At 43.3% G+C, this 23764-nt stretch overlaps 1 protein-coding gene across 3 annotated transcripts in view; it reads left to right on the top strand.

The window, feature by feature from the left end:
- SLC25A13 (solute carrier family 25 member 13) overlaps window positions 1–23764 on the top strand; it is a 173149-nt gene that overhangs the window by 120560 nt on the left and 28825 nt on the right. For all 3 annotated transcript variants that reach the window (XM_045793200.2, XM_045793201.2, XM_087861058.1), the window contains 2 exons: window positions 1149–1229; window positions 20215–20355. In XM_045793200.2, the coding sequence (XP_045649156.1) occupies window positions 1149–1229; window positions 20215–20355 (222 nt within the window). The remainder of the gene's footprint in view (window positions 1–1148; window positions 1230–20214; window positions 20356–23764) is intronic.

Genomic DNA, 23764 nt, shown 5'->3' on the forward strand with positions numbered 1-23764 from the left:
CTACCATATGTATGGTACATGTATGTACCTGTATGCTCTATTATTGTTTAATCTTTAGCAAAGTGGGACCCACCGTTTGCACATGAGGAGAGTGAGGAGCCCACAAGGTTTAAGTATTTACACGTGTCCACAGTTCATGAGTGGAAAGATTAGAATCCAAAACCAGATTTTTCTGACTCCAAAGCTCAGTTACATGTGCCGTTGATAGAATTCATGCTTAGAGTATATTCTGTAAGCATCTGCCAGGCCACCTGTTCAGGGGTCTGAGTTCTAGTTAAAGCTGACCCTTTATCCTTGCTGATCCTGATCCTTGCTGCTACATCACAAAGGTCCTCAAGCCCCAGAAGGTTAAACTCTACTTTTAGATTGGGCTCTGAGCCTTGGTGCCTGAAATTCTTTTACTGTGTTTTTTTGCCTTGGGACAACTCATCTTCTCTGGCTTGTATCTTCCAAAAACATGATTGATTTTTAGATGGCTTGTAGTTCATACTGTTTTGAGTACATTATACTTAATTAATTAATTAAGGTTACTGATGTTGAGAATTCTTAGATACTGAATTTCTACTAAGCTGAAAAATCTGCTTAGCCAGCTTTGTCTCGGTGACGCATTTTGTTTTAGATTAAATTTTGTTAGCAGACATAAAAGTGATTTTTAATCAGACTCTGTAAACCAGTTTTAATTCTAAAACGTATGTTTTTATCTTGTCCTTGGTGTCAGTATGTCTCCCTTACATTATTGGAATTGGCAGACATATTTGCATTTTAGGCTTGTAAGTCATCTCTTTTTTTTAATTATAAAGACTTTATTTTTAAGTAATCGCTACTTTCAACGAAGGGCTGGAACTCACAACCCGGAGATCAAGGGTCACACGCTCCACCCACGGAGCTGGTCAGCGCCCTGTGCCATCTGTCTTTCAGTTTCTTTCTCCTGGAAACATCAGCAATACTTAGATATATTTTACCTTTTTAAAACTGCGTATGTGCTATTAAAGGCACTTCTCAAACTTTTAAGATCCTTAATTTATTCGGTTTATGATTGCTTCAATATACTGACAGAGAAAAAGAACATATTTACAGTTGTATATTTATATGTGTTTAATGACTTTCTTTATATTTTTCATCAGCTTCTGTAAATATTTTTCTTCAAGGTGAATGATTTTGTGAGGGATAAATTTATGCGCAAAGATGGTTCGGTCCCACTTGCAGCAGAAATTCTTGCGGGCGGCTGTGTAAGTACCTTTTGCAGAGCTCTGTGTTGAAAAGACGTGTTTCACATGCATACCCCCACCGTGGTAACCTAATATGGACTAAGGCTTCTGTTCAACCACAGATCCTGTGCAAGGGCAGAGTCTTCTAGGGCCCGAGAACCATTCCTGAGATGGAAGGGTAAATGTTTCTGATCTTACTGCCTGTTAAGTCATGCAAGTCATGCCTGTTAAATCCGTCATTGCTTTCGGTTGGTTCTGCAGTAGAAGTCATTTGTGGCAGAAAGTGTTTGGCCTTTGAAAGAGTCTTTGCTAACCTCTTTCTAAAGTTAGTTTGTAGTACATTCTTTCCTCATGGCACCCTCTGCTGGGTCAGGTGCTAAAATTTGTAGTTTGGAGTTGGCAGCCACAGCTCTCTGCTTTGCTTTACCTTCCACGTACCAGTACCTTCTCGAGCTTCCCTGTGCTTCTGGAAGAAGGATGCTGGGAAACAGCTGGCTGAGCGTGCTCCGCATTGTCAAAACGGCTTGGAATGAGTATTTCTTTATATGGATGAACAACCTGCATCTTGTTCTTAAGCTCAGCAAAACATGATGTCTCATTTTATCTCATGTACAGGTTTGTTCATGTGAATGCAAATACTTTAAGTAAATTAAACTCTTCTACAAAGACTGGCGCTATTTAAAGATAAGGTTGGTTAAATAAACGGGCTTTGATCACTAGGGCAATACAATATTGGTATATTTTCCATCTAAACCTGTTTCTTTTCTTATAAGAAAGATGAGGTCACTTATTTTTTTAATTAGCTTGTTCTGTGCAGGAAATGGTCTTCATAAAATAATCTTTTCTTGAAAATCATTGCGTTCAGATGCTGGGCAAACAAATGAGAATATTAAACCTTTGTTTGGAAAGGGCTTATTGTCCTGTCTGACTTTGAATGGGGGTTCCTTAAAGGGAACAGGAACTAAGAAGTCCTAGTCCTGGTCATTCTTAAGAGAGAGACGGAATTTGGCTCTTGCCTGACTCTCTTTCTGTTTGATCACTGACCTGTCGTAGATGGCCAGGTAGGATCCCCTTGTGCTGTAACTTTAGGAGCATTCAGGATGGAAAAAGGGAGGCTTTATTGTCCTAAATAAAAAGGGCGCACAATAATAATCAAAAAGAATATTATTAGGAGGTGCAGGAGCTGCTCTTCCCGGTAAGTATTCTTCATTTGAAACAACGGGAGTGTCCCTTCGAGTCACTGGGTTTCTAATGTTAAAGTGGCACGTCCCTCAGCTGTCTCTGGCCTGGGCTCCAGGCAGTTCCTCGGGTGTTTCTGTAGGTCGGTGGGGGGAGGGGGGAGGGTGTTTCTCTTAAAAAGTCAGGTTTTAAACCTGCTTGAAAAGACATGATTATATATCTCTGTAAGAATTTAAAATGTGAAATTAATTATGTGATACCGCTCAAGATTTTGGCAATAACCTGGAGGTTTATTATCTTTTTACTGAAAACATTTTGCCTGCACACGGGTCTGGGCGATGGGTTGTGGCACGTATTGTCTGCCGTAGGTGGTCTTGTTTTCTTGTCTGTGGTCGCCCGTTTCAAACACAAAGCGCGGATTGGCATCAGAAGTGGTGCCTCGCTACCGTAAAGAGGTGCAGCCCTTCTTCAAACCTGATCTAAACACGGGCTTAAAATTGGAGCCACTTGGGCTTTACAGCTACTTAAAATATCTGTGAAATGAGGTTTGCCATCCGTCATCTCTAAAGCAGGTAGACCGTGGTCCTCGGTGTTTCAAGTCTCCTGTTTTTGCTCCCCCCACCCGCCCACCCCCCCAACACTGCTTTAAGAAGTCAGAGTCTACTCTTCAAGTGAGCAATCCTGCAGGTAGCAACCAGTCCGGACCCGTCAGCTCTGAGCTGCATTTTCAGTGTGTTTGTAAAGCAGCGGCGGCGTCCTTTGCTGCAGCAGTTTTCCTGCCCTTGGAGCCAGGCGCACACCGGAGCAGGTCCTCATGGGTTCCACAGCCTCATCTCTCCAGTGGGGATACAAAGGGCTTTGAAAGGCTGTGTCACGTGACCAGCTCTCCTCCTCAGTTCACCCAAGCATGCCAGGCATTGACTTTTAAGTCCCCGGGGAGCTCCCCTTGCTTCATTATTACTGAGAATTAGTACACATGGCTGACTTTTCACTTGTAACTGAAGCTGCTCATTTCTTTGAAGAAAGCTTTTTCTGTTTTATGATCTGTTTTCTGCAAAAACAGGGAAAATATGCAGGGGGGGGGTCTTTGTCTCGTAACCTTCACAGCACTTGGCAAAACTAATAGTCTGTTTTATTATATTGTTTCAGAAAAACGACCACAATGATAGTAAATTTGGAGGAAAATTTTAGAAGAAAAAGAATAAAATTAATCCTGTTCATTAATTTTTGATTATAGCAAAATCTGTAACTGAAGAGATTAAAAAAAAATCTTTTGTTTCATTGATGTCAAATATGGGGGTCAAAAAATGGGGGTCAATATTGATGTCAAATAAAAGGGTCAAATATGACTTTATTTTTAAAGTCATTGTAGTGAGCTTAGTCTTGGTTTAGAGCGCTGTTAAAAATTTGACTTGATCTTTCTGAGCATTTTTATAGATTCACACATAACAGTAGTGATATATTCAGCATAGTTCAAGACCAAACTAAAACGCTGAGCCTGGGATTTACAGACCCTGAGTCTGAGAAGTTCCTTGTGGTTTGTGTGTCCTCCATACATTGGTTTGCTACACGCCAAGTTAGGCTAGTAGTTGTAGGAGTTTTGACAGAGGCCCACATCCTCAGGCATCTCTGCACAAAATACATGCACCTTCTGTTTCTTTCCCTCTCTCCCTATCTTGGGTCAGAAGCTCAGCGCCTGGAGGGGGGTATGATTAGGGGCCACTGTCATTGACGGTGGAGCCCGCAGGACATGTGGCAGAGGAGAAGGAGCCTGTCGCTACCCATTTCGTAGTCGGCTCCCAGTGAATTTAAAACCTGACATCATCTCTCACCACGTTGTTACCGCAGCGTTGCTGCCGCTTATCCCTAACACACATAGTGCCATGTGGTCTGTGAGGCGCGGTCCTTAATTCACCAGAGGCCTTCTCTGCATCTGGTGAAATGGAGGGTTGAGATCCCGAGGGGTCTGGGATCTTCAGCTTTTGATCCTTTGATCTTAACAAGTCATCAGATAAGGAAACACAAGTGCTGCCATGACTGGTTTCAAGGAGAATATAAATAATGATGAGTAACTTCTTGGCGTGAAAATAAATCTACACTGAAATGAAAAGAAATGAAGTAATATTCACCAGGGGAAAAAGTGACTGAGTATAAACCTCTGTCTTTTAAAGCTCATATTTAGTTAAAAATTATTTGTATACCAATAGAAAATAATAGCATTCTGTGATAATTTTTAGAAAGACAAGTAAACATGCTTTTTGAACAATAGTCCTTTGACAATAGGCCCACGGTATTTTTTTCTTTTGAGATCCCTACACACACACACACACACACACACACACACACACACGCACATTGGTGTGTGTGTGTGTGTGTGTGTGTGTGTGTGTGTAATATACGTAATGCTTATGGGAGTTTATACTCATTTCAAGTGGCAAAAATAATTGATGTGCTCATGTCACTGGTTTGGAAAAGGATTGGTGAGGCTGTGGCATGAAGAGCAATCTCAAGCGCAGTCCCCTCCAAGTATGGCCCTATCGTCGTTGCCTGTATTTCTGTTATCATGGCAATCCCCATATGCATGATATTTTTATGCCTGTTTGTAGAGCTGTGTATCAGATACCATTTTTGAGGCAAGTGTTTATCACTCAGCTTTTTCACATCACATTCAGTTGCAGCTAGTCTTTATTATTTAAAAGACATAAAAGTACAGACACCGATGTGCCTACCAGTCAGCTTTAGATGTCAGACTCAACAAATGCAGGTGGAGGCCCTCTCGTTTCTGGCGCGATAGCTTTTCTCTCCCTCATCTCCCAGGAGATGGACCCTATCCCGAAAGTGGTGATTTTCATTTCCATGCATGTCTTTATACTTTTTATAAGTATGTACCTGAGCAATATAAATGCTTGCTTTTGGAGGCTTCATTCTGTAGGAACAACGCATGCTGCTTACGTTGATGCCTTCACATTTTCTCCTGCTGGTGCAGCTCATGTGTTTGCTTGCAGAAAAAGAACAGTCAACGGGACTATAACGTTCAGATGCCATAATGTGGCATACAGTGAGTATGCCTGTTACAGGTGTGTGTTATATAGATCTAATTGGGACAGTGTATTATTTAACCAATTTTTTGTCACTTGGAGTTTCTTCCTAGACCTTCTCCTAGTTCTTTCCTCAATCTCACCACTTAAACTCATGCCCAACACTAAGCAGATTTACAATTATAACCCTCCTCACACCAACATACATGCTCCCTGTCTGCCTTACTGCCCCGCTCCCTCCCTCCTTCCTAATGGGAATGATTTCAGTGTTTCTCCATCATTGAGGAGGAGAGGTGTTCTGGTTATCTACTATTGTCTAACAAGCCATCCTAAAACTTAGTGACCTCAGAAGCAGCTTATTATCTTTTATGTTTCTGTGGGTTGACTGGGTTCGGCTGGGTGCTTCTCATTTGTGATCACTGTGTGGTTATAGGCAAATGGCAGCTGGGGGTAGAGTCATCTGAAGACTTGACCAGGATGGATGTTCAAGATGACTCACTTGTGGCTGGCAGTGATGCCAGCGAGGCTGTTGTCCGGAGCACCTGCTGTGGCTTCTCTGCATAGCTTGGGCTTTTCAGACCTTGGCAGCTTGATTCTCAAGGGGGCTTCCCCAAAGTAGGCATTCCGAGAGTCCTAGGCAGAAGCTGCAGGGCTTCTTAGTACCACCTAACTTTGACTGTCACTCCTGCTGGATTCTGTTGGTCAAACACACCACTTATGCCAAAGTTCAAAAGGAGAGAAATTAGATTTTTACCTTTCCATGAGAATAATAGTAAAGAATCTCTAAACTATCTCTGGAGGAAATGCAAAATTTTACCGCCACTTTAGAATGATGTGAGGCTCATTAAGGTCAGTTTCTATGAGGTTGCTCCTGTGTAACATGTCAAGTAGCCAAGATTTATTATACATTATAATGATGCTGTGGGAATAAGGTTATTATTTTTTTAATGCTTGCACCTTTATAGTTCACTTGTAGTTTAATGAAAATCTAATGGTTAGTTACATTGTTTATCATTGTTATTATTTGGAATATTCTCTGGGAAGTTTTTTGCATGCCCCCAAAAATGTTAAGCCCATATTGTATACCAGTCTTGCTCCTTCCCTCCCTCCCTTCCTCCCCTTCCCTGCTTCCTTCCCTTCTTCCCTCCCTTCCTCATTTATCAATGGCAATTTCTAGTTTGATAAATGACTTCCAACAAGATTGAAGTGAATTAAATTATTTTTGCTTTCATAAGCTTTACATTATTTACATTACTTTTCATTCGTTTCCATATGTTTACAAATTTAAAATTGTATCAAACACATATTTTAGCCAACATTTTCTGTATTTCAACATATGTCATAATTGTGCTTTTTAATTATGAAAAAAATAGCCATATTCAAGCTAAGGTAGAAAACAAAGCAAAAGAAACTGGCCATAATTCTTTAATTCTCTCATAGTGTAAGTTTTTTTAATTTGTACATATGCTTCATCCCTCTCTGTCCACTCTGTTGACTGCAAGACTTCTAGACTGTAGCAGGTAATATGTATGACCTGTGATGTTTGTCATGTATGGTCTGGCTTTGCCACTTAAAGAGCTCTTCCTTTATAACTTGGTGCCGTCAGCTCCTTGCATCCTGGGGATCATGAGTAAATGTTGCCTGCACTGAGACATCTGCAAATGCTGGGAACAGGACCCATGTCTCACTGTTATGCCTAGATGCCTAGCATTGTGTCTGATATATGGGAGAAGCTTAAAAATATTTATTGAATGAATAAGTGCTTGACTAAAAGGTGTTGGTAATGAGGACAGTAAATGTAGAGTAGTGATTTGATATACTGTGTTGCTGTTAACTTAGATACAGATAGTCATTGAAGAGGCAGTAATTCCAGGGATCGGAGTGTGAAGGAAAGATGGATTCTAGGGAATAGATGTAAGATGCCTACAGATACATATCTGGGATGTTCTTTGTCTTTTTTTCTTTTTTTTAAGATTTCATTTATTTATTTGTCAGAGTGAGCGAGCACAAGCACGGGAAGGGGCAGGCAGAGGGAGAAGCAGGCTCCCCGCCAAACAAGGAGCCTATGCAGGACTTGATCCCAGGACCCTAGGATCATGACCTGAGCTGAAGGCAGACGCCTAGCCGACTGAGCCACCCAGGTGCCCCTATCTGGGGTGTTTCGTAAGAAATGTTTTCCATACCTCAGTAAAGGAACTAACCGCTAAAAAGGTTCTATTTATTTTGTTTGGCTTCATTCCAACCCCCAAATATATACAGAACTTTAGGAGCAGACTGAATATAAAATACTTTAAACACCTAGGGTATTTAATATAGCTTATTTATTATTGCTTATGTTATTAGTAGAAAAGATTTTATTGAATGGTTAGTATGTGAAATTACCATGTCAGAATCATGAAGGAATCATACGAAAGAGTGTCTTTAAAACAAAAGAGACTAACAATGAGATCCGGCTGCACACCTATTAGAATGACTGAAGTCTGAAACACTGACAACATGCTGATGAGTGTGTGGAGCGAAAGGAACGCATTCAAAAGGAGCAAAAGGAATTCATTGCTGGTGGAAATGCAAAATTTTACCGCCACTTTGGAACATAGTTTTGAGGTTTCTTACAAAACTAAACTGTAAGATCCGGCAATTGCAGTCTTTGGTTTTACCCAGAGGAGTTGAAAACTTATGTTTTCAACAAAAACCTGCACAAGGATACATATCGCAGCTTTCTTCATAGCTGCCAAAACTTGGAAGAAGCCAAGATGTCCTTCAGTGTACGAACGGATAAATAAACTGCAGTACAGCCAGACAAAGGGATATTATTGAATCAAAAAAGAAATGAGCTATCGAGCCGCGAAAAGGCTTGGAAGAACCTTAAATGCATATCAGGAAGTGAAAGAAGCCAATCTGGAAAGGCTGCGTACTGTATGATTGCAACATAGAATCCAGAATAGATAGGACAATCTGGAAAAGGCCAAAACTATGGAGGCAGTAAAAAGATCAGTGGTTGCTAGGGGTGGAGGAGAGGCAGAGAAATGAATAGGCAGAGCACAGAGGACTTTTAGGGCAGTGAAAATACTCTGGTGATACTATCGTGGTGGATATATGTCATTATACACTTGTCCAAACCCATAGAGTGTACCAAGAATGAGCCGTAAGGTGGACTGTGCACTTTAGGTGATCGTTATGTGTCAGTGTAGGCTCATCGTTTGTAAGAAATGCAGCACCCTGGTGGGGAGGATGATAGTGGGAAGGTTTGCATGTGTGGGGCAGGGGGTAGATGGGAAATGTTTTTGTAAACCTGAAACAACTCTAAAAAATAAAAGAGCCAGTAAGTAGCAAAAAATGTTAACCACGACAATCTCTAAGTTGGAGGTTTCGGAGAAGCGCATGAGGCAGCTTCGTCACGGTGTGGCCGCAATGTCTTCTGGGGCCTGGGACTAATGCAGCGGGCTGGAATGAGAAATCTGCTGCCTGGCTACTTCTGCAAAAGCCCAGTCTTCAGGCTTCAGCTGGACCTGGAGCACAAAGAAAAGAGCCCAGAGTTTATCAGGATGGCCTACTGAGCTAAGGTGGCTCCAAAATGTCATCTTATATGAGGAAAAGTCCAACTGGTGAGAGGCTCTGAGCCAGCCCAGGGTCTCTTTTCTGTTTTCTCCCTTTTCCTTCTGTGGCAAAATCTCAGCCTTGTTTGACTCGGCACTGTTCAAGCACTGGGCCATCCCTCTGGTTATCACCTGTATGGGGTGGGGTTTGTTATGATATGAAAATATAAAGGAAGATTGGGCTACAGCTTTCATACAGTTAAGGTACTGTAGACATTGAAGGTCTGTAAATCATTACATGATTCTGGTAGTAGTAGTCAAAATAGACACGTATCACACACAGAGCCCAAATGTGAACATATTTGACAGGTCTGTAACTCAATTGCTTTTTAATGTCAGTCAAACAGATTCCACTTCGGTTTCTTGGCCAGGCTTCTATAGGCCTATTAAAATCCTATGAAGTTGAAAATATGATATTTAATACTAGTAGTAAAATGTGTAAACAGCATAGCCTTTTTGCTATGTAGTTAAGAAATTAAGAATAGGAAATTTCAGTTTGGTGTCTCAAAAATAAGTGGTGAGAATCTAATTCTCTAACAATTTCTTAATAGTCGAGTTACAGAGTTTTTTACTAAACAGCTTAATTTACACATCAAATCAAAGGAGGAGATCCTATAGTGTTTCGTGTTTAGAGACGTGCATTTAGTCAGTCCAACGAGGCATATTCGTTCGCTAGGGCTGCCGTAACAAAATGCCACAGAATGCATAGTTTAAGTCCTAGAAATTTATCTTCTCACACTTCGGAAAGCCAGAAGCCCAAGAGCAGGGTGTCTGCAGGTTTGGTTTTCTTCTGAAGCGTCTGTTCTTCACTTGCATACAGCCGTCTTCTTGCTGTGTCTTCACATGCCACCCCTCAGTCTGTCTGTTGCCTGTGTTTTCATCACCTTTAAAGACTCCAGTCATATAGAATGAGGGCCCACCCAGATGACCTCATTTTACCTTAATTGCCTCTCTCATGGCCCTATTTCCAAATACAGTCACAGTCTGAGGCATAGGGTTAGGTCTCTAACATAGGAATTTTGGAGGGATGCAATTTATTTTATTTTTTTTTTTAAAGATTTTATTTATTTATTTGACAGAGATAGAGACAGCCAGTGAGAGAGGGAACACAAGCAGGGGGAGTGGGAGAGGAAGAAGCAGGCTCATAGCAGAGGAGCCTGATGTGGGGCTCAATCCCATAACGCCGGGATCACGCCCTGAGCCGAAGGCAGACGCTTAACCGCTGTGCCACCCAGGCGCCCCAAGGAGGGCTGCAATTTAACCTATAACGCTGGGAGTAGCTAAAGGTTCTTTTCTTAACTTGTAGCAAGGACTCAGCTTCTTGATCGTGGCCAAGTGATGATGTCTCCTGTGGGCCACGGGGTCCAGCACTTCAGAGCTGGAAAGAGGGTGGGGGTCCTCTAGGCCTCATGCCCCTCCCCCCACATTTGCCAGCCTCTTTGTGAGACTGTTGAATTCCTGTCTTCATTATTGCCATGTGCCTGACTGCTGTCAGTTACTGTGGTTCATCCACTGCTACTTGCTGAATATTTTTTATACCTCTGGTTTGTTTGTTTTTAAGTAAGTTCTGTGCCCAGTGTGGGGCTTGAACTCACAACCCGGAGATCAAGAGTCATGTGTTTCACTGACCGAAACAGCCAGGCACCTCTCTGTGATCTTTTTTCCCCCCTTTTTTGGCGGGGGAGGGGTAGAGGGAGAGAGAATCTCAAGCAGATGCCCCACTGAGTGCAGAGCCCAATGCAGGGCTCGATCTCACGACCCTGAGATCATGACCTGAGCCGAAATCAAGAGTCAGACACTTAACCAACTGAGCCACCCAGGCGCCCCTAACTGTGATCTTTATATACGATGATAATACCTATACTACATACAAATTATTTTCATGTCTCCATGTAACACTGAGTTAGTAAGAGAATAAATAGAAAATATCTCAAAGCTTAGATTTCTTAAGAAATCTTTGTTTTTCAATTTATCTAAATATCAAATACTGTCATCACTTGAGCATTCATTTTATATGTAATGTGCATCATGAGACATTTACTAGTGTAGACCTTTTTTATAGTTAAAATTTTATTTGTATCCAAATAATCAAAATAATGTATTTGGGTTTTAGTTTAAAAAAGCCATATTCCGTAACTTCATATTAATCTATTTTTGATACATGTAAGCACACATTTTAGAATGTCAGTGTGCAATTAGATATTCTTAGCACATGTCATTTGTGAAAAGCACTTTAAATCTAAGTACATTCAATTGAGCATAATTAAAATATCAAGATACACATTCTTCATATACATTTTGCCACTTAATTTTTTAAGTAGCTATAAGTATCTACCATGTGAATTCAAATTAAAGGGAGGTGATTAAATACAGTTATATTTAATGCTTTTAGTTTAAAATATAGCAGGAATTACGCTATGTTAAAAAAATACACCGCTGTGTTTTTTGTGGACAGCAGATTGATGACAGGATTGATTTTTTTTTTTTAATGCAAGACTGTTAATAGTTTCTGAATATTCTCAAGACTGTTGCCTAGAATGGTTTGAAGGGGTGCAGTTCATATGAAAACATGCTTTTTCATCTTGTGAGGTCTTTTGACTCGATTCCCCAGGTCCTGGCAAAGAACGCTCAGCGACACTGTGTAGGTTAGGAAAGAAGCCAAGGGCTTCTAACAGGTGAAAGAAAATGGATCCTGGAGAAATACAAACTGGAGCTCCTGAACCTATCCTTTAGATAATGTGTTAAAGCTATGGCTCTTTCCCGTAGCTTAATGATAAGCAGATAGCCTGGCAAGACATTTTAAGACATATGACTGTAAAACTACTTGTTCACCATTATTGGACCTAAACTATGGCAGGATCACTTTAGTGTGAAGGTCACTGTCCTTGGAGTACTTGGAGAAATTGGGCAGTGCATTAGGGTCTTAGGGTATGTTGCCTTTTTAAATACTTGACTTCTCGAAATTCTGTTATTAAAACAGTAGATCCCTCACTTCCCACGATAGGGTGACCTGTGCAGCATCAGAGGTGTCCACAGTGAACTTCATCATTGCATGACGTGGTAAGAGGAGTTTGGGTGACAGAATTGCGAGAAAGAAGAAGAAATTAAGCTTACAGTAGCATCTGGCCAGTGAGCAAAAGCTGGTACGATAGCCACATTTCAGGTTCTTTGCAGACTCTCTAGCCCATTTCAGAGAGAGGGTATTAGAGGGGGAAAAACCTATAATTTCACTTTGAGCCATGAGGAGTGTGTCATGTGAAAAATAGAGCATTTGGAAATAATGATGCTTTGTGTCAACAGAGCCCTATTCATTTGAGAAGCTTGGTGGTTGGGCTTCATGCTGACATAGTTGTAGCTTCCACAGTCCCATGTCCCTTTCTGGTTGCTCTCAGCCCCCCCCCCCCCCCGATGCAGAGATGAATTTATGAAGATCACGAATTGTAGACAGGAATCACAACCGCTACAACTGTCCTGGGGACATGAACTTTTAATTCGTATTGGTAATGGAATGGGACATCCGGCATTGACTTGGCGCAGCTTTAAAGGTCCAGAACATTTAGAAGTTGATCTTGGATGGAAAGGCATGTGTGTGGCTTTCCTCGTAGCAGTCTCACTACCTGGTCAGAAGAACATGCCCTGTGCCTCCTTTTCGGCAGTGCGGAGCTTTTGTGCTGCGCCCAGCCTAGTCTCTGTCTCCGTTCCTTCTGTGACCCACGGTGTTCATTTCCAGAGTGGTTTGCTGGTGTCTCGGGCGGTCCGCAGCCGAATGGAGGTGCAGAAAGCAGTCCGCCCGACAGAGTGTGGTAGAAGCTATGCTGATGATCTAGCCGTTGCCATTTCACCAGCTCCTGCAGCAGGACAGGATGAACCATTTCTCAGTAACAGAAGTCTTTCAGGGGGCGCCTGGGTGGCACAGCGGTTAAGCGTCTGCCTTCGGCTCAGGGCGTGATCCCGGCATTATGGGATCGAGCCCCACATCAGGCTCTTCCGCTATGAGCCTGCTTCTTCCTCTCCCACTCCCCCTGCTTGTGTTCCCTCTCTCGCTAGCTGTCTCTATCTCTGTCGAATAAATAAGTAAAATAATAAAAAAAAAGAAGTATTTCAGAATTAGAAGTACCCACATTTTGTTGAATGTCAGCTTGAACTTAATTGACAAATGAATTTAACTTAAATAAAAACTCGCCAATTATGTTGAGCACCTCCCTATCACCCATCACTAGGGGAGGTTTTTTTTCCCCCCAAACTTTTTTACTCGAGACTGCTACTTCCTAGAATGCTCAGTATCACTGTGCTTTCCTCAAAAAGAAAGTTTAATTTACAAGTTTCTAGGAGAAGAAAAAATGGGAGCTCATTTGTACTAGCTTTGAGGGTGTTTGGTAAGCTAAATTCACCTAAACAGAGTTCCATCTGATATTTGTTAATGGCGATTAATACCATTGATTGAGTAGCATGCTAGGCACGGGGATGCGTGCTTATGTGCATGCTTTCGTTTACTCTTCACATAATCCTATAAATAACTTCTAGAACGTGTAGCTCCTCTGTAAGGGTGGGGATCTTCGTTACTTTTGTTTACTCTTACACAGCTGCTGTAGCATGGGCACACAATTTCCTTTAAAAAAAACGCTACAAAATAGTTTGTCACATTGATACTAGTATTCACTACTAGTGCAATGGACAATGAAACGTTCTCGCTCAGTACCTGGTAATAGCCTGGGTAAGAATCCGCATCTCACTGAACTGACTCATTCCTCATCTGTAAGTCCTGTGCACACAGTGGGGTCTCAGTAGGGAACCCGCTGTGGTGCTGCCCGTGGCTCTGGGTCCCCTCGGGTAGGTACAGATCACAGCCCTAAACAGCTCGTAGATACACCGCAGCCTGCCATGTCTTCATCTGCTGGAGTCCGGGGGTGGAATGCATGAGCCCTTGCATTGGACTCGTCTTTAGATGTCGTTAGCTACCTTGTTGACCTGTCTGGGTTGCGTGTTGGACTAACTTCACTACAACTTCTGGAGAGCCAGAATATTAATGTTTACTGTTGACTCTCAGAGGTCATGGGTTGTTTTGTGTTTGGTTTATGCTTCAGAACTTTCATCATCTGCTTTTCCTAAACGCTGATCCATTGGATTCTGTTTTTCTTTATCTTTGGAGCATAAGTAATGGGCACATCCCTGCTTCACACCGTGCCTTCCTCTCCTCCCCTACCCAGAACCCGTGTGCTGTTTGCATAAGTGTAACATAATCATCCCTAGCTCCGTTTTATCTTTTCACTCCCAGAACTTTTCCCCTTAATTACCCTAAATACATTTGCATTCTATCTTGCTGGCTTCCATAAGTGACATCATTCTCTCCCTTTTCCTTTCCTTAAAAATGTGGATTATACAAACTCTAATTCCCCGGTATCCATTTTCCCGTCTTCTGGTCACAGATCACACCGTGAGCTGGGCCTTGCCTCTCTGTGCGGCAGGCATTGCTGGCTGTTCCATTGTTGGCCTTCTCCCTTCTGGAAGCCTCTTTCTTGACTTCTGTACCTGGATTGCTGTGCACCGTGGTTTGTGGCAGAGGCTTCTCGTCACTTCTTAGGTCCCCACTCTTGGTGTTCCATCTCCCTGTACCCATGTAAGCTCCTGCCTTTGGTTAGCTCAGATGTGGGATGACGCCCTCTGTCTCCATCCCTGACTTCCAGCTCACTTTTCGTTGCCTTCTGGCTGTGTCCCCCTCCCTTTATGTCCTTGTGCTCCTGTTACATAGATGTAAAACAATGGATCCTTTGCTCCCATATACTCCTTTGGCCCCACGTTCAGCAGCAGGGCCCTGGTGCTCTCTGCTGCTTTTGTTACTCACCCTGACCCCCACCCCTGCCTTATTACTAGTGCAGTTGTTCTGATTCTGGCCTTTTTTATCTCCCACCTAGTCTGCTAAAATCCTAATGGTTAGCGCTGCCTCAGGGCTCTCCTTCCCTCCTGAGCCCTTTCCCTTCCCGCCCAGTCATCTTTCTGAGACATAGATAGTGGTCACCCCACCCTCCAGCTCCTGAACTTTATTCAGGACCTGCTCTTCTCCCAGCACACGTGCACAGGAAGGTACCATCTGCAGGATGGAGTTCGAGTCTTCAGAGTTGCATTCGAGGCCTCCTGCAACATGGCCCCTGTGGCCCTATCTTCAGCATCCTCTCTCCTAGCCCCGCGGGCCCAGTGCAAGCGGCTGGTTGGTCTGCGAGCTGCGGGCATGTGCGGTGCTCCGTGGTGTGGGTGCGTGACTGGTCTCTGGCACGTCTGCTCTGCGGCCAGGCTCCCCCTTCCCAGCTGTGTGATCTCGGGCAGGTTACATGAACCCCTTCATCGTTCCGGTCTCGCTTTACTCACTTATAAAACTGGAAGAATGTTACCCACCTTATATGATGAGGCCCAACAGGGAAAATTCTTAAAAGCTCTTAGTGTAATGCCTGGTACATAGTAAGCACCCAAAGAAATGGCAGTGATGATAGTGTCGATCTCATCATAATAATCACTCTTACGAAAACTGCACTGGACAGATGTGGTGCTGGGTCTCTTTACCCTGAAAGTGTGGCAGGCCCCGTCCCTGTGCCTCTGTGCCATTCTCCGCCTGGGTTAGCTCGCAGCCACCGGTTGATGTGTTCTTTTCTTATATGCCTTCCCACCTCCCCACATTTTCCCAGCCAGCAGAAATCTTGCCCTCCGAATTGCCATGGCAGTTTGTCTGGAGCTTATCGCTTTTTCTGTGTTATAATTACCTTTTCCTGTGTGCCATTTTTTTTCTGTTCATAAGGCATATATTTATTGGGCCCAGTCGAAAATCCTTTGCTTGCCGGCTGCGTAGCCCTGCGTAAGCGCTGTATTTGCTTGCTAGGGCTGCCGTAACAATACCACAGACTGGGTGACTTACACAACAGGAATTTATCTTCTTGCACACCTGGAGGCTGAAGCTGCTGTTGTCAGGGTTGGTTTCTTCTGAGGCCTCTCTCCTTGGCGTGATGATGGCTGCCTTCTCGCTGTGTGCTCACGTGGTCTTCTCTCTGTGCATGTTTGTGACCGTATCTCAGTTTCCTCTTACTGTATGTAGTAGGACAGCAGTTACATTGGAGCAGAGCCCACCTGTACGACCTCTTCTTCCTTTAACTACCTTTGTAAAGGCCCTGTGCCTAAATGCAGTCACCCTCTGAGGTGCTGAGGGTTAGGACTTACTTCAGTATATGAATTTTGTTGGATACAGTTCAGCCCATACCAGTTTCTTTAATCTTTTATGCTTCAATTTTTTCTTCTGTAAAATCTGGGAACAATGCCTCTGAATGGGCTAAGATAGGTAATCCATGCAAAGCAGTACCCCAGTAGCCAATAATGGGTGCTTCATGAATATTTACTACTTCACTGCTATTTCAAGCTCCTTGAGAACAGGTATGCTTTCTCACTCACCTCGTGTCCTTGGAGTTCTTAGGACAAACTTTGAACACGATTACCTATAAATATGTGGTGAATTTTTGTGATGTGAATGAATGATCAGGTAGCAGAAGTGAGTCTGCTGTAAGTGCATGTGTTTGTCTTGGACGGATGCATCCGGATGCTGGGTAGCAACTACGATTTCAGCCAGAAGGAACATACCAGGAAACCTGTAGACGAGTCAGTGTGCCCACTGTAAAGATGGTGTGCCACACAGAGCCAGTCCTGGTGTAGAAAATCTTCGCCTGTCCTACTTGCCACAGACTCCAGAAAGTCACAGGGAAGTGATTTGTGACAAAATTCCACACGCACACACAACAGCATCTTCACACAGCCCCGTCTCTCAAGTGATGACGGACACAAAGGCATCATCCACAATAGGTGTTCCTGTTGGCGGCCCGCGGAGCCCGCTGTCTTTGATCTCCCAGAGGAGGGGCAGCAGTAAGGCCCTGTGAATGGACAATGGGCCCGGAGCTGGGGAAGCTGCAGCCAGTGTCGCTCAGTGATCAAGTCGTGGCGATGCCCAGACACTGTGTGTCTGATGATAAGTATCGTCTCTTGGTGCCTCGGAGTCTCTCATTTCCTTCCAGCTTGACTCCAAAGGACCGATTTATCTTCAGAACCTCTGCAGTGTGCCACTTTGAGTCTGTAAGCTCTTTCTTTCGGAGCCCCCCCGAAGTGAGGAGCCCATCATTTTTTCTCAGTATCCCTACCCTCTCTTCCCACTGTGTCTGTTCCCTGCAGCTGTCTGAAGTGGGTTGGACTTGTGCTGTGTCCTTAGTGATTAGAATTCACTGCTGTGCTAAAAGAATCTGTATCTATCGATTCGCTTGGAGTCAGGGAATTGAGTATTAAGTTCTTATTTTGTATATAACTTGAACTTTTGCAAGTGTTAGTACAGATGCAAGAGAACGAGTCAGACAGCAATTCTGTACTAAGAATTGTGCCTTTACCAGTGACACCACTTGGAGCTGTATAAGACCTAAGAAATCTGTGGCGAGGTCACATGTAAAACCTAGAAGTTGCTCTCTGCAAGCAAGTGGAAGACTGGAATTGGAAATCACAGCCGTAAGGAAGCCTGTCAGGCAGCCTCTCAGAATTCAGAGGGATCGTGGAGTCAAGCGAGTCTCAGCTCCCACCGCACATCTTAATCACTAGGAACAGTTTTTGAAAGAGCAGTTGCGGAGTTTGTCTGTCTGGAATAGGATGTAGAAGTCATTACTTCTCAAAGCTCTGTAAGTGACTGTAACACGCAGCTAGGGAGGAGAAACATCATCACTCGAGGAGGCCAGAAAAGAACCGTGTTTGGAGTCACACTGTGTCCCACGCACTGTGCTGGCTGCGGTCCGTTCGCCATCTCCTCGAGCCTCCTGTGAAGTGAGGGGGACCGGGGCTCGCTCTGCACGGGTCGGCAGTGGGTGGTGAGGCTGCTTTGCGCTCCTGTGCTGTTCTTCCGAATCAGTGTGCGCAGACTGCTTTCCATTCTGCCCTTGATAGAGATGCTCTGACCCACTTCTGAGCTTTTAAAAATCAGCCTCAGACTAATTCCAACTCTGCAAATCTTTCTCAGCAGTTCTGCCCCCATACAATGATTTTAAAATCTTATTCATTTTTGCAACTTAGGAGCTTGGGTAGGAAGCACAAGCATAATCCTCACTGTGCCATTGGTGCTGTTACTAAGCCGGGTCCATTTCCTCTCTTCCTTCTGCCAACCTTACCTCCCTTCATGTCACGTGGAACGATGTAGGTACAAACCCACAAGACCCTGAAGGGCTATAGACAGGCTGTGGATTGGCCCTCCCGCCTCCCTGCAGGTCACAGCAGTGTGGGAGCAAAGAGAAGAGGGAGCCAAATATCTGTGAGGACCAGAAGAACACGCCGGCCTCTGGGCGTGTCACCTCGCGCTCTCCTTCCCACTTTATGAGGGCCTTTCTTGGGCCTTTTGATGAATCTAACCTGGGTTTTCCCTACCAAGATTGCTTGGCCCACCTCCTGAGAGTCACCCAGGAGAGCCGCAGGTGATGGGTGAAACAAGTAAGTAAGGAGGGGTGGCCCGTGTGGCAGTTAAGACACCGGGCAATACTGCCACCTTCGAAACAGTTGTACTGTGTGGAGAGAGGGGAAAGCTTGGTCTGTTTTTAAGAACCAGTGTGTCTTGGTTAAGATATCAAGTTGGTAGAAGTAGAAAAGCAATTTGATTTATAGAGAATTACTGGGTGAACCTATTTCTTTGCTTTTTTTGGCTAGTATTGCTATGTAAATCAGATAAGTTATGTAGAGGTGTTTGTTTTTCTTTATAGGAGTAATATATGATCTGTGTAGAAGAAATACAAAATACAGCAGAAAAGAAAATAAACCACTTATAATCCTACCACCTCAAAAGCAGTACACTGGTGTATTGTGTGCACGCTGGTAAGGGTTAACGGGGAAGCTGTGCACGCGTTTACACGGGAGGGCTTTTACTTCCCAGTATATACGTGGACCATTTTCCACAGGATTTTTGTTGGCAGCGTAGTATCTCATTGCATGACATTCTCAAAATCACTTAATTCATCCCTGATCACTGGATATTTACGATGTGTCTAATTTTTATTTCCAAGTATTATAAATGATACTTCCAAGATCATCTTTTGTAGCCAGTGTTGATGAGTACTGGCCCTTTTGTGAGGGCACATACACTGATTACTGGTGTCAGGGAATCGAGCAAGAAGTAGTTTTGTATGATACTAGTCCAGATTATGCTTATTACCGTGATGGCCCCGACTGAGCTATAAAATATCAGCACCGTGTCTGTGGTCTAGCGTGGTAACATCACTGTGTAATAAAGATTCTGAACTATATTCTGCGTCAACCTTAGTGTGGATGAAATAAAAATTTAATGTATTTGTGACAAGGAATAACAAGTTGAAGTACAGTGGGAAAGAATGTAATTGCTTATAATAAATATAGGCTTAGCTTCAAAATAATAGCTTAAAATTTCCCTTATAGGACACTTTAAAGGTTTCCACTGATGATCTCGGAGGTGGGGCACCCAGCCACTGCTGGGGTGAAATAACACACATTGCTCAAAGTTTGGGCCATAATTGATTTAGTGCATATTCTTACTACTTGGACATTGATCTTATATGAAAAGAGCAATCTATACAGAGGTGATACATAAATAAAATTATAAGAATATGCAACTCCATAAAATGGTGTTTGATGATGGACCTGATTTTTTAAGAGAAGGAAAAATAGCTTTCATCTAAGTTTACATGTTCTCTGGCAATTCTTGAATCATTGCCAGAATCATGCAGTCCATCATGGGAGAACCCGTGTCCGCCCTGTCTCCTTCTGTTCTGACAAGCAGGTCAGTGTCTCTTTATTTGGATTGATTTCCATTTTATTGTTGCCTTTGTGCCCTCGGCTTTGAGCCCTGTGATGGCTGCTGTTTGTGCTTCAGGGAATCTTTGTCATTTCCACGTGAGGACTTTGATGAGGCCAGGAGAGATCTGTCTCTGCCCCTTTCCCTTTTTCAGCCTCTGAGTGAGGGAAATAGGACCTCAGTACCCAAAGCCCCCTTAGCAGTAATAACTATTTTGATTCAAACTCGTCACTGTCTTAATTGATGGAACCATGATTGAAACTACAAGTCTCTTGAAGATAGAATATCTGTGGAGGATAATCCCTCCCCTCTTCCTGACCCATCTTATCCTTACCCTTCTTTGGTCCTAAATCTTTACTTTTCCTCTCTTTTAGGCAGGAGGCTCCCAGGTGATTTTCACAAATCCTTTGGAAATCGTCAAGATCCGTTTGCAAGTGGCTGGAGAGATCACCACCGGTCCCCGAGTCAGTGCCCTGTCTGTCGTAAGGGACCTGGGGTTCTTTGGGATCTACAAGGTAACTTTCCTTTTAGTCACTTATTTGATTTCATGTTCATCTCCCAAATGAGCAAATGGGGTGAACTATGTAAATAAACTTCTCATCAGCATGAAATCAATTCCTCACATTTTGGTACCCGGAGAAGATGGTCTGCTGGTGCAGCCCGTAGGGCCCCTTCATGCCTGCTGTCAAAGAGCCGTCCTCGAAATACACTAACCACAGATGACTGTGATGTGAATGGTGCCCAGCCACGTAGCTCTTGCAGCAACAATGACCGGAACTTTATTTGGGTTTGTTATTAGCACAGAAACCTGATTCTCAGTGCTGCCCTATGTGAAGCGTGGATGCAAGGATCTCAGGGTTCCCTTGCTCGGAAGGCAGGCTGAGCACTCAGTTCAAGGAAAAGCCCACACCAGATGGGGAATTTATTTTCTGATCCTGTACATTCTGGCCCTGTCCATATGTATTTTTCATTTAGAAAACAGTTTTTCAGAATAATTGCAAAACCAGGCTTTCAGAAAATTCTTGAAATTTGTTATTCACATTCCTCTACCAAAAGTTGAATTGGAATGTATTAGAATTAGTTCCATATATGCCCAGCTGTAATTTCCCCATAAATATACAAAATCCCATCATATAAAACTGATATTACTCTTTTCTATACATACACATCAAGAAGGATTCTATTCAAACTCTTCATAAGAGTTTTGAATCAGTGTTTTGATCACTCTGAATCAGCCGTTCACATGGAGTACAGTGTGTTCATTTGTATCCCACGCTGGCAAGGTGAAGCTCTTCTGGACTCCGTGTGCAGTATTGTCCCTGGAAATTTTATCCCACAGACACATAACATTAGGACAGTTCTTTCTTTTTTCCTATTCCCAGTTTATCCTGAATGGACATACCTGGTCCCATATGGTAACTACCGATAGTGCTTCTGAGAGTGAGCTTTCCGTGCCTGGTTTTGACATCCAGCACAGCATTTGTGAGATCCTACCCCCAGGAAGGCTTCTTTACCCCTTTTTTAGAACTCAGGTTTTGCAGGTGAGCTTGGTAAGCATCCAGTGTTAGTAACAACTGATGTTGTTTCAAGGAAATCTGCCCTTCCCCAAATTCTGCTCTGTACTTCGCAAGGTGAAGTGATTGGAAAAGTACCCCACCATCTGAGACTTTGTTAGAATTGAATATAATGCGACACCTTCTTTTCTGGGGTCGGTTCTAGGAGGGGAAATCTTGGCTTATATATAGGCATATGTGTGTTTAGGAATAAATAACGCCGGTTTTTTAAGTAGCACTTCAAATGCTCGGGGTGTGATTGTGCCGTGGAGAACACCGTTAGAGCTGTTTCATCTACCAGATCGTTATCCTGCTGCACCAGGGAGCTAGCCATATTGTCATGAAGCATAGCATTGATAAGTTTGAAGAAAAATCATCTTCTTTTCTAAATTTTTAGGCTCTTTGCTGCCTGTAACACAATGTGGCAGCATGTCATTCTGACAAGATGCCAAGCAGTCTTTCAGCTGCTGTCTGGTGAGAAGCACTTAGGTGCTATGGCAATGACTGCTATCGAAATGTCTCGAAAGATAAAATGGTAAAAACTTGTTTGCTGACACAGAAACGGAGACTGTTAAACTACCTGCAAATGATACAAGACTGAGAGCCCTTTCCATCTTCACAGCCTTTCAAAACCGAAATCCCCTCTTCCACCTCTGGGAAGAAGCTGGGCTCCGGAGGTCGCGGTTAGGAGAGCAGAGGCTGTGAGGATGCTGTCCCTGCTGACACTGAGCCTCAGAAGTGGCTCGTTCCCACTTCTGGGCTGCAGTCGCTCACCTGACATGAGCAGGACTGCTCAAGTTTGAGCAAGAGACCTCTCCCATATAAAGTTGGTTTAATTACTAGCCTGGTGGTTTACTCTAGTTCAGAGGCATTCCACAGGGCTTGGTGCCGCCTTTCAAAACGCCGCTTTTGGTGTGTTGGTAATTACCAAGTGAAGTCACTGACACTCTGAGCTTTTGGCAGCTTGATTGCTGTGCAAGAGAGTGAGTTGGCAGTCTCATCCTCTCTGCAGGCCACCGGTGTCATGGGCTGCATTGGCTAAGACTGGGTCTAGCCCTCACTCAGCAGGGTTCACCACTCTGCCCGGTCTGCGGGGTCCTGGAATACCGCCCCTTGGTGACCCTCCTTTAGAGTATCCCAGCCCCCAGCCTCAGGTTTTGTTTCTGGGGAATGTCTCTCCTCCAGGCTCGCTCACCTTCCCCCACCGCTCCCTGGTCAGAAATCAGTTAGTAGTTCGAGATCCATCACAGCTTTCTCATTTCTGTGTGGTTTAGGGTGGTTTTGTTTGAGGATAGTGCTTTTCAGTAATAAAGGTTTTCTGTTGCTCCCCTTAGTTGGGTAGAAAAATGCAAATAACCTGGAGTGACCTAATACTTTAGAACTTGGTATGTGTCCCTACAGGTGGGTCTTTAAAAAGAGATAAAGAGAACTATGATCCTGGTTTTCATGGGGACTGGTAATCTTCTTTCTCCTGCCCTCAGGTCTTTTGTTTGCTGTCGTTAACATGACAATGTGGGACCCAGGGGGTGCTTGGTGAGTGGCTGGGTCTGTGTGGTTAGGCCTGCTGTTTAACCTCACCTAAATTGGACTTAACCAGTTTTTCTATTTTTCTCGAATTGACTTGCAAAATACCCAACTATTCTGTGACTTCCCAGTAAATGGTAATTAGAATATTTGCTTTAGAAATACATTTACAACTGAAAAAAAAGTGGATGTGGTAAACATTTCACATTCCTGAGGTTAGAAATAGTTTAGAGCAGCTATAGTGAACTCTGCGAACAAAGCCGCCCCCCCCAATGTTTAGAGAGATTGCGTTCTTGTGCGGAGTAGGTAGGTGATTGAAGTCAAGGCAAGATCATTAACTGCCGCTGAAAGAGCTATTTGAATATAATGTAGGGTAATATAATATAATATAATATATATTGGAATATATTATAATGGAATATATATATAAAGGAATATAATATAATGTTTTTTCTTTTTCGTTTTTTTTTTTTTTTTTTACAAAACCTGCAACATATACTACTTTTCTTAAGAATGTATGAGGTTGTATTACCCTTTCCCTACATAAATTTTGTTTTACTGTGTAAGCCCCTGGAGCGTAAGTAAAATAAATAGAATAAATTCTGTTATAGAAAGAAAGTGGTACCCATCTTCTTTTGAATGGTACCTTTTCCATAGGCGCCAACAGAAAACTTTGATGAGGGAATGGAAGGAAACATCATTGTATTGTAGGAATGGAAGGAAACATCATTTCACATTAAATGGCAACACAGCTAATAGGGGCTAAAAAGGTGCTTACTTAAGCAATAGACCAGTTCATGTCTCTTTTTGAGGACAAAAACACACACTGTCTTTCTGCTCTCCTGGC

The sequence above is a fragment of the Ursus americanus genome, chromosome 3 (genome assembly GCF_024610735.1).
Source record: "Ursus americanus isolate L20-20 chromosome 3, mUrsAme1.1.p, whole genome shotgun sequence".
Classification (NCBI taxonomy): Eukaryota; Metazoa; Chordata; class Mammalia; order Carnivora; family Ursidae; genus Ursus; species Ursus americanus.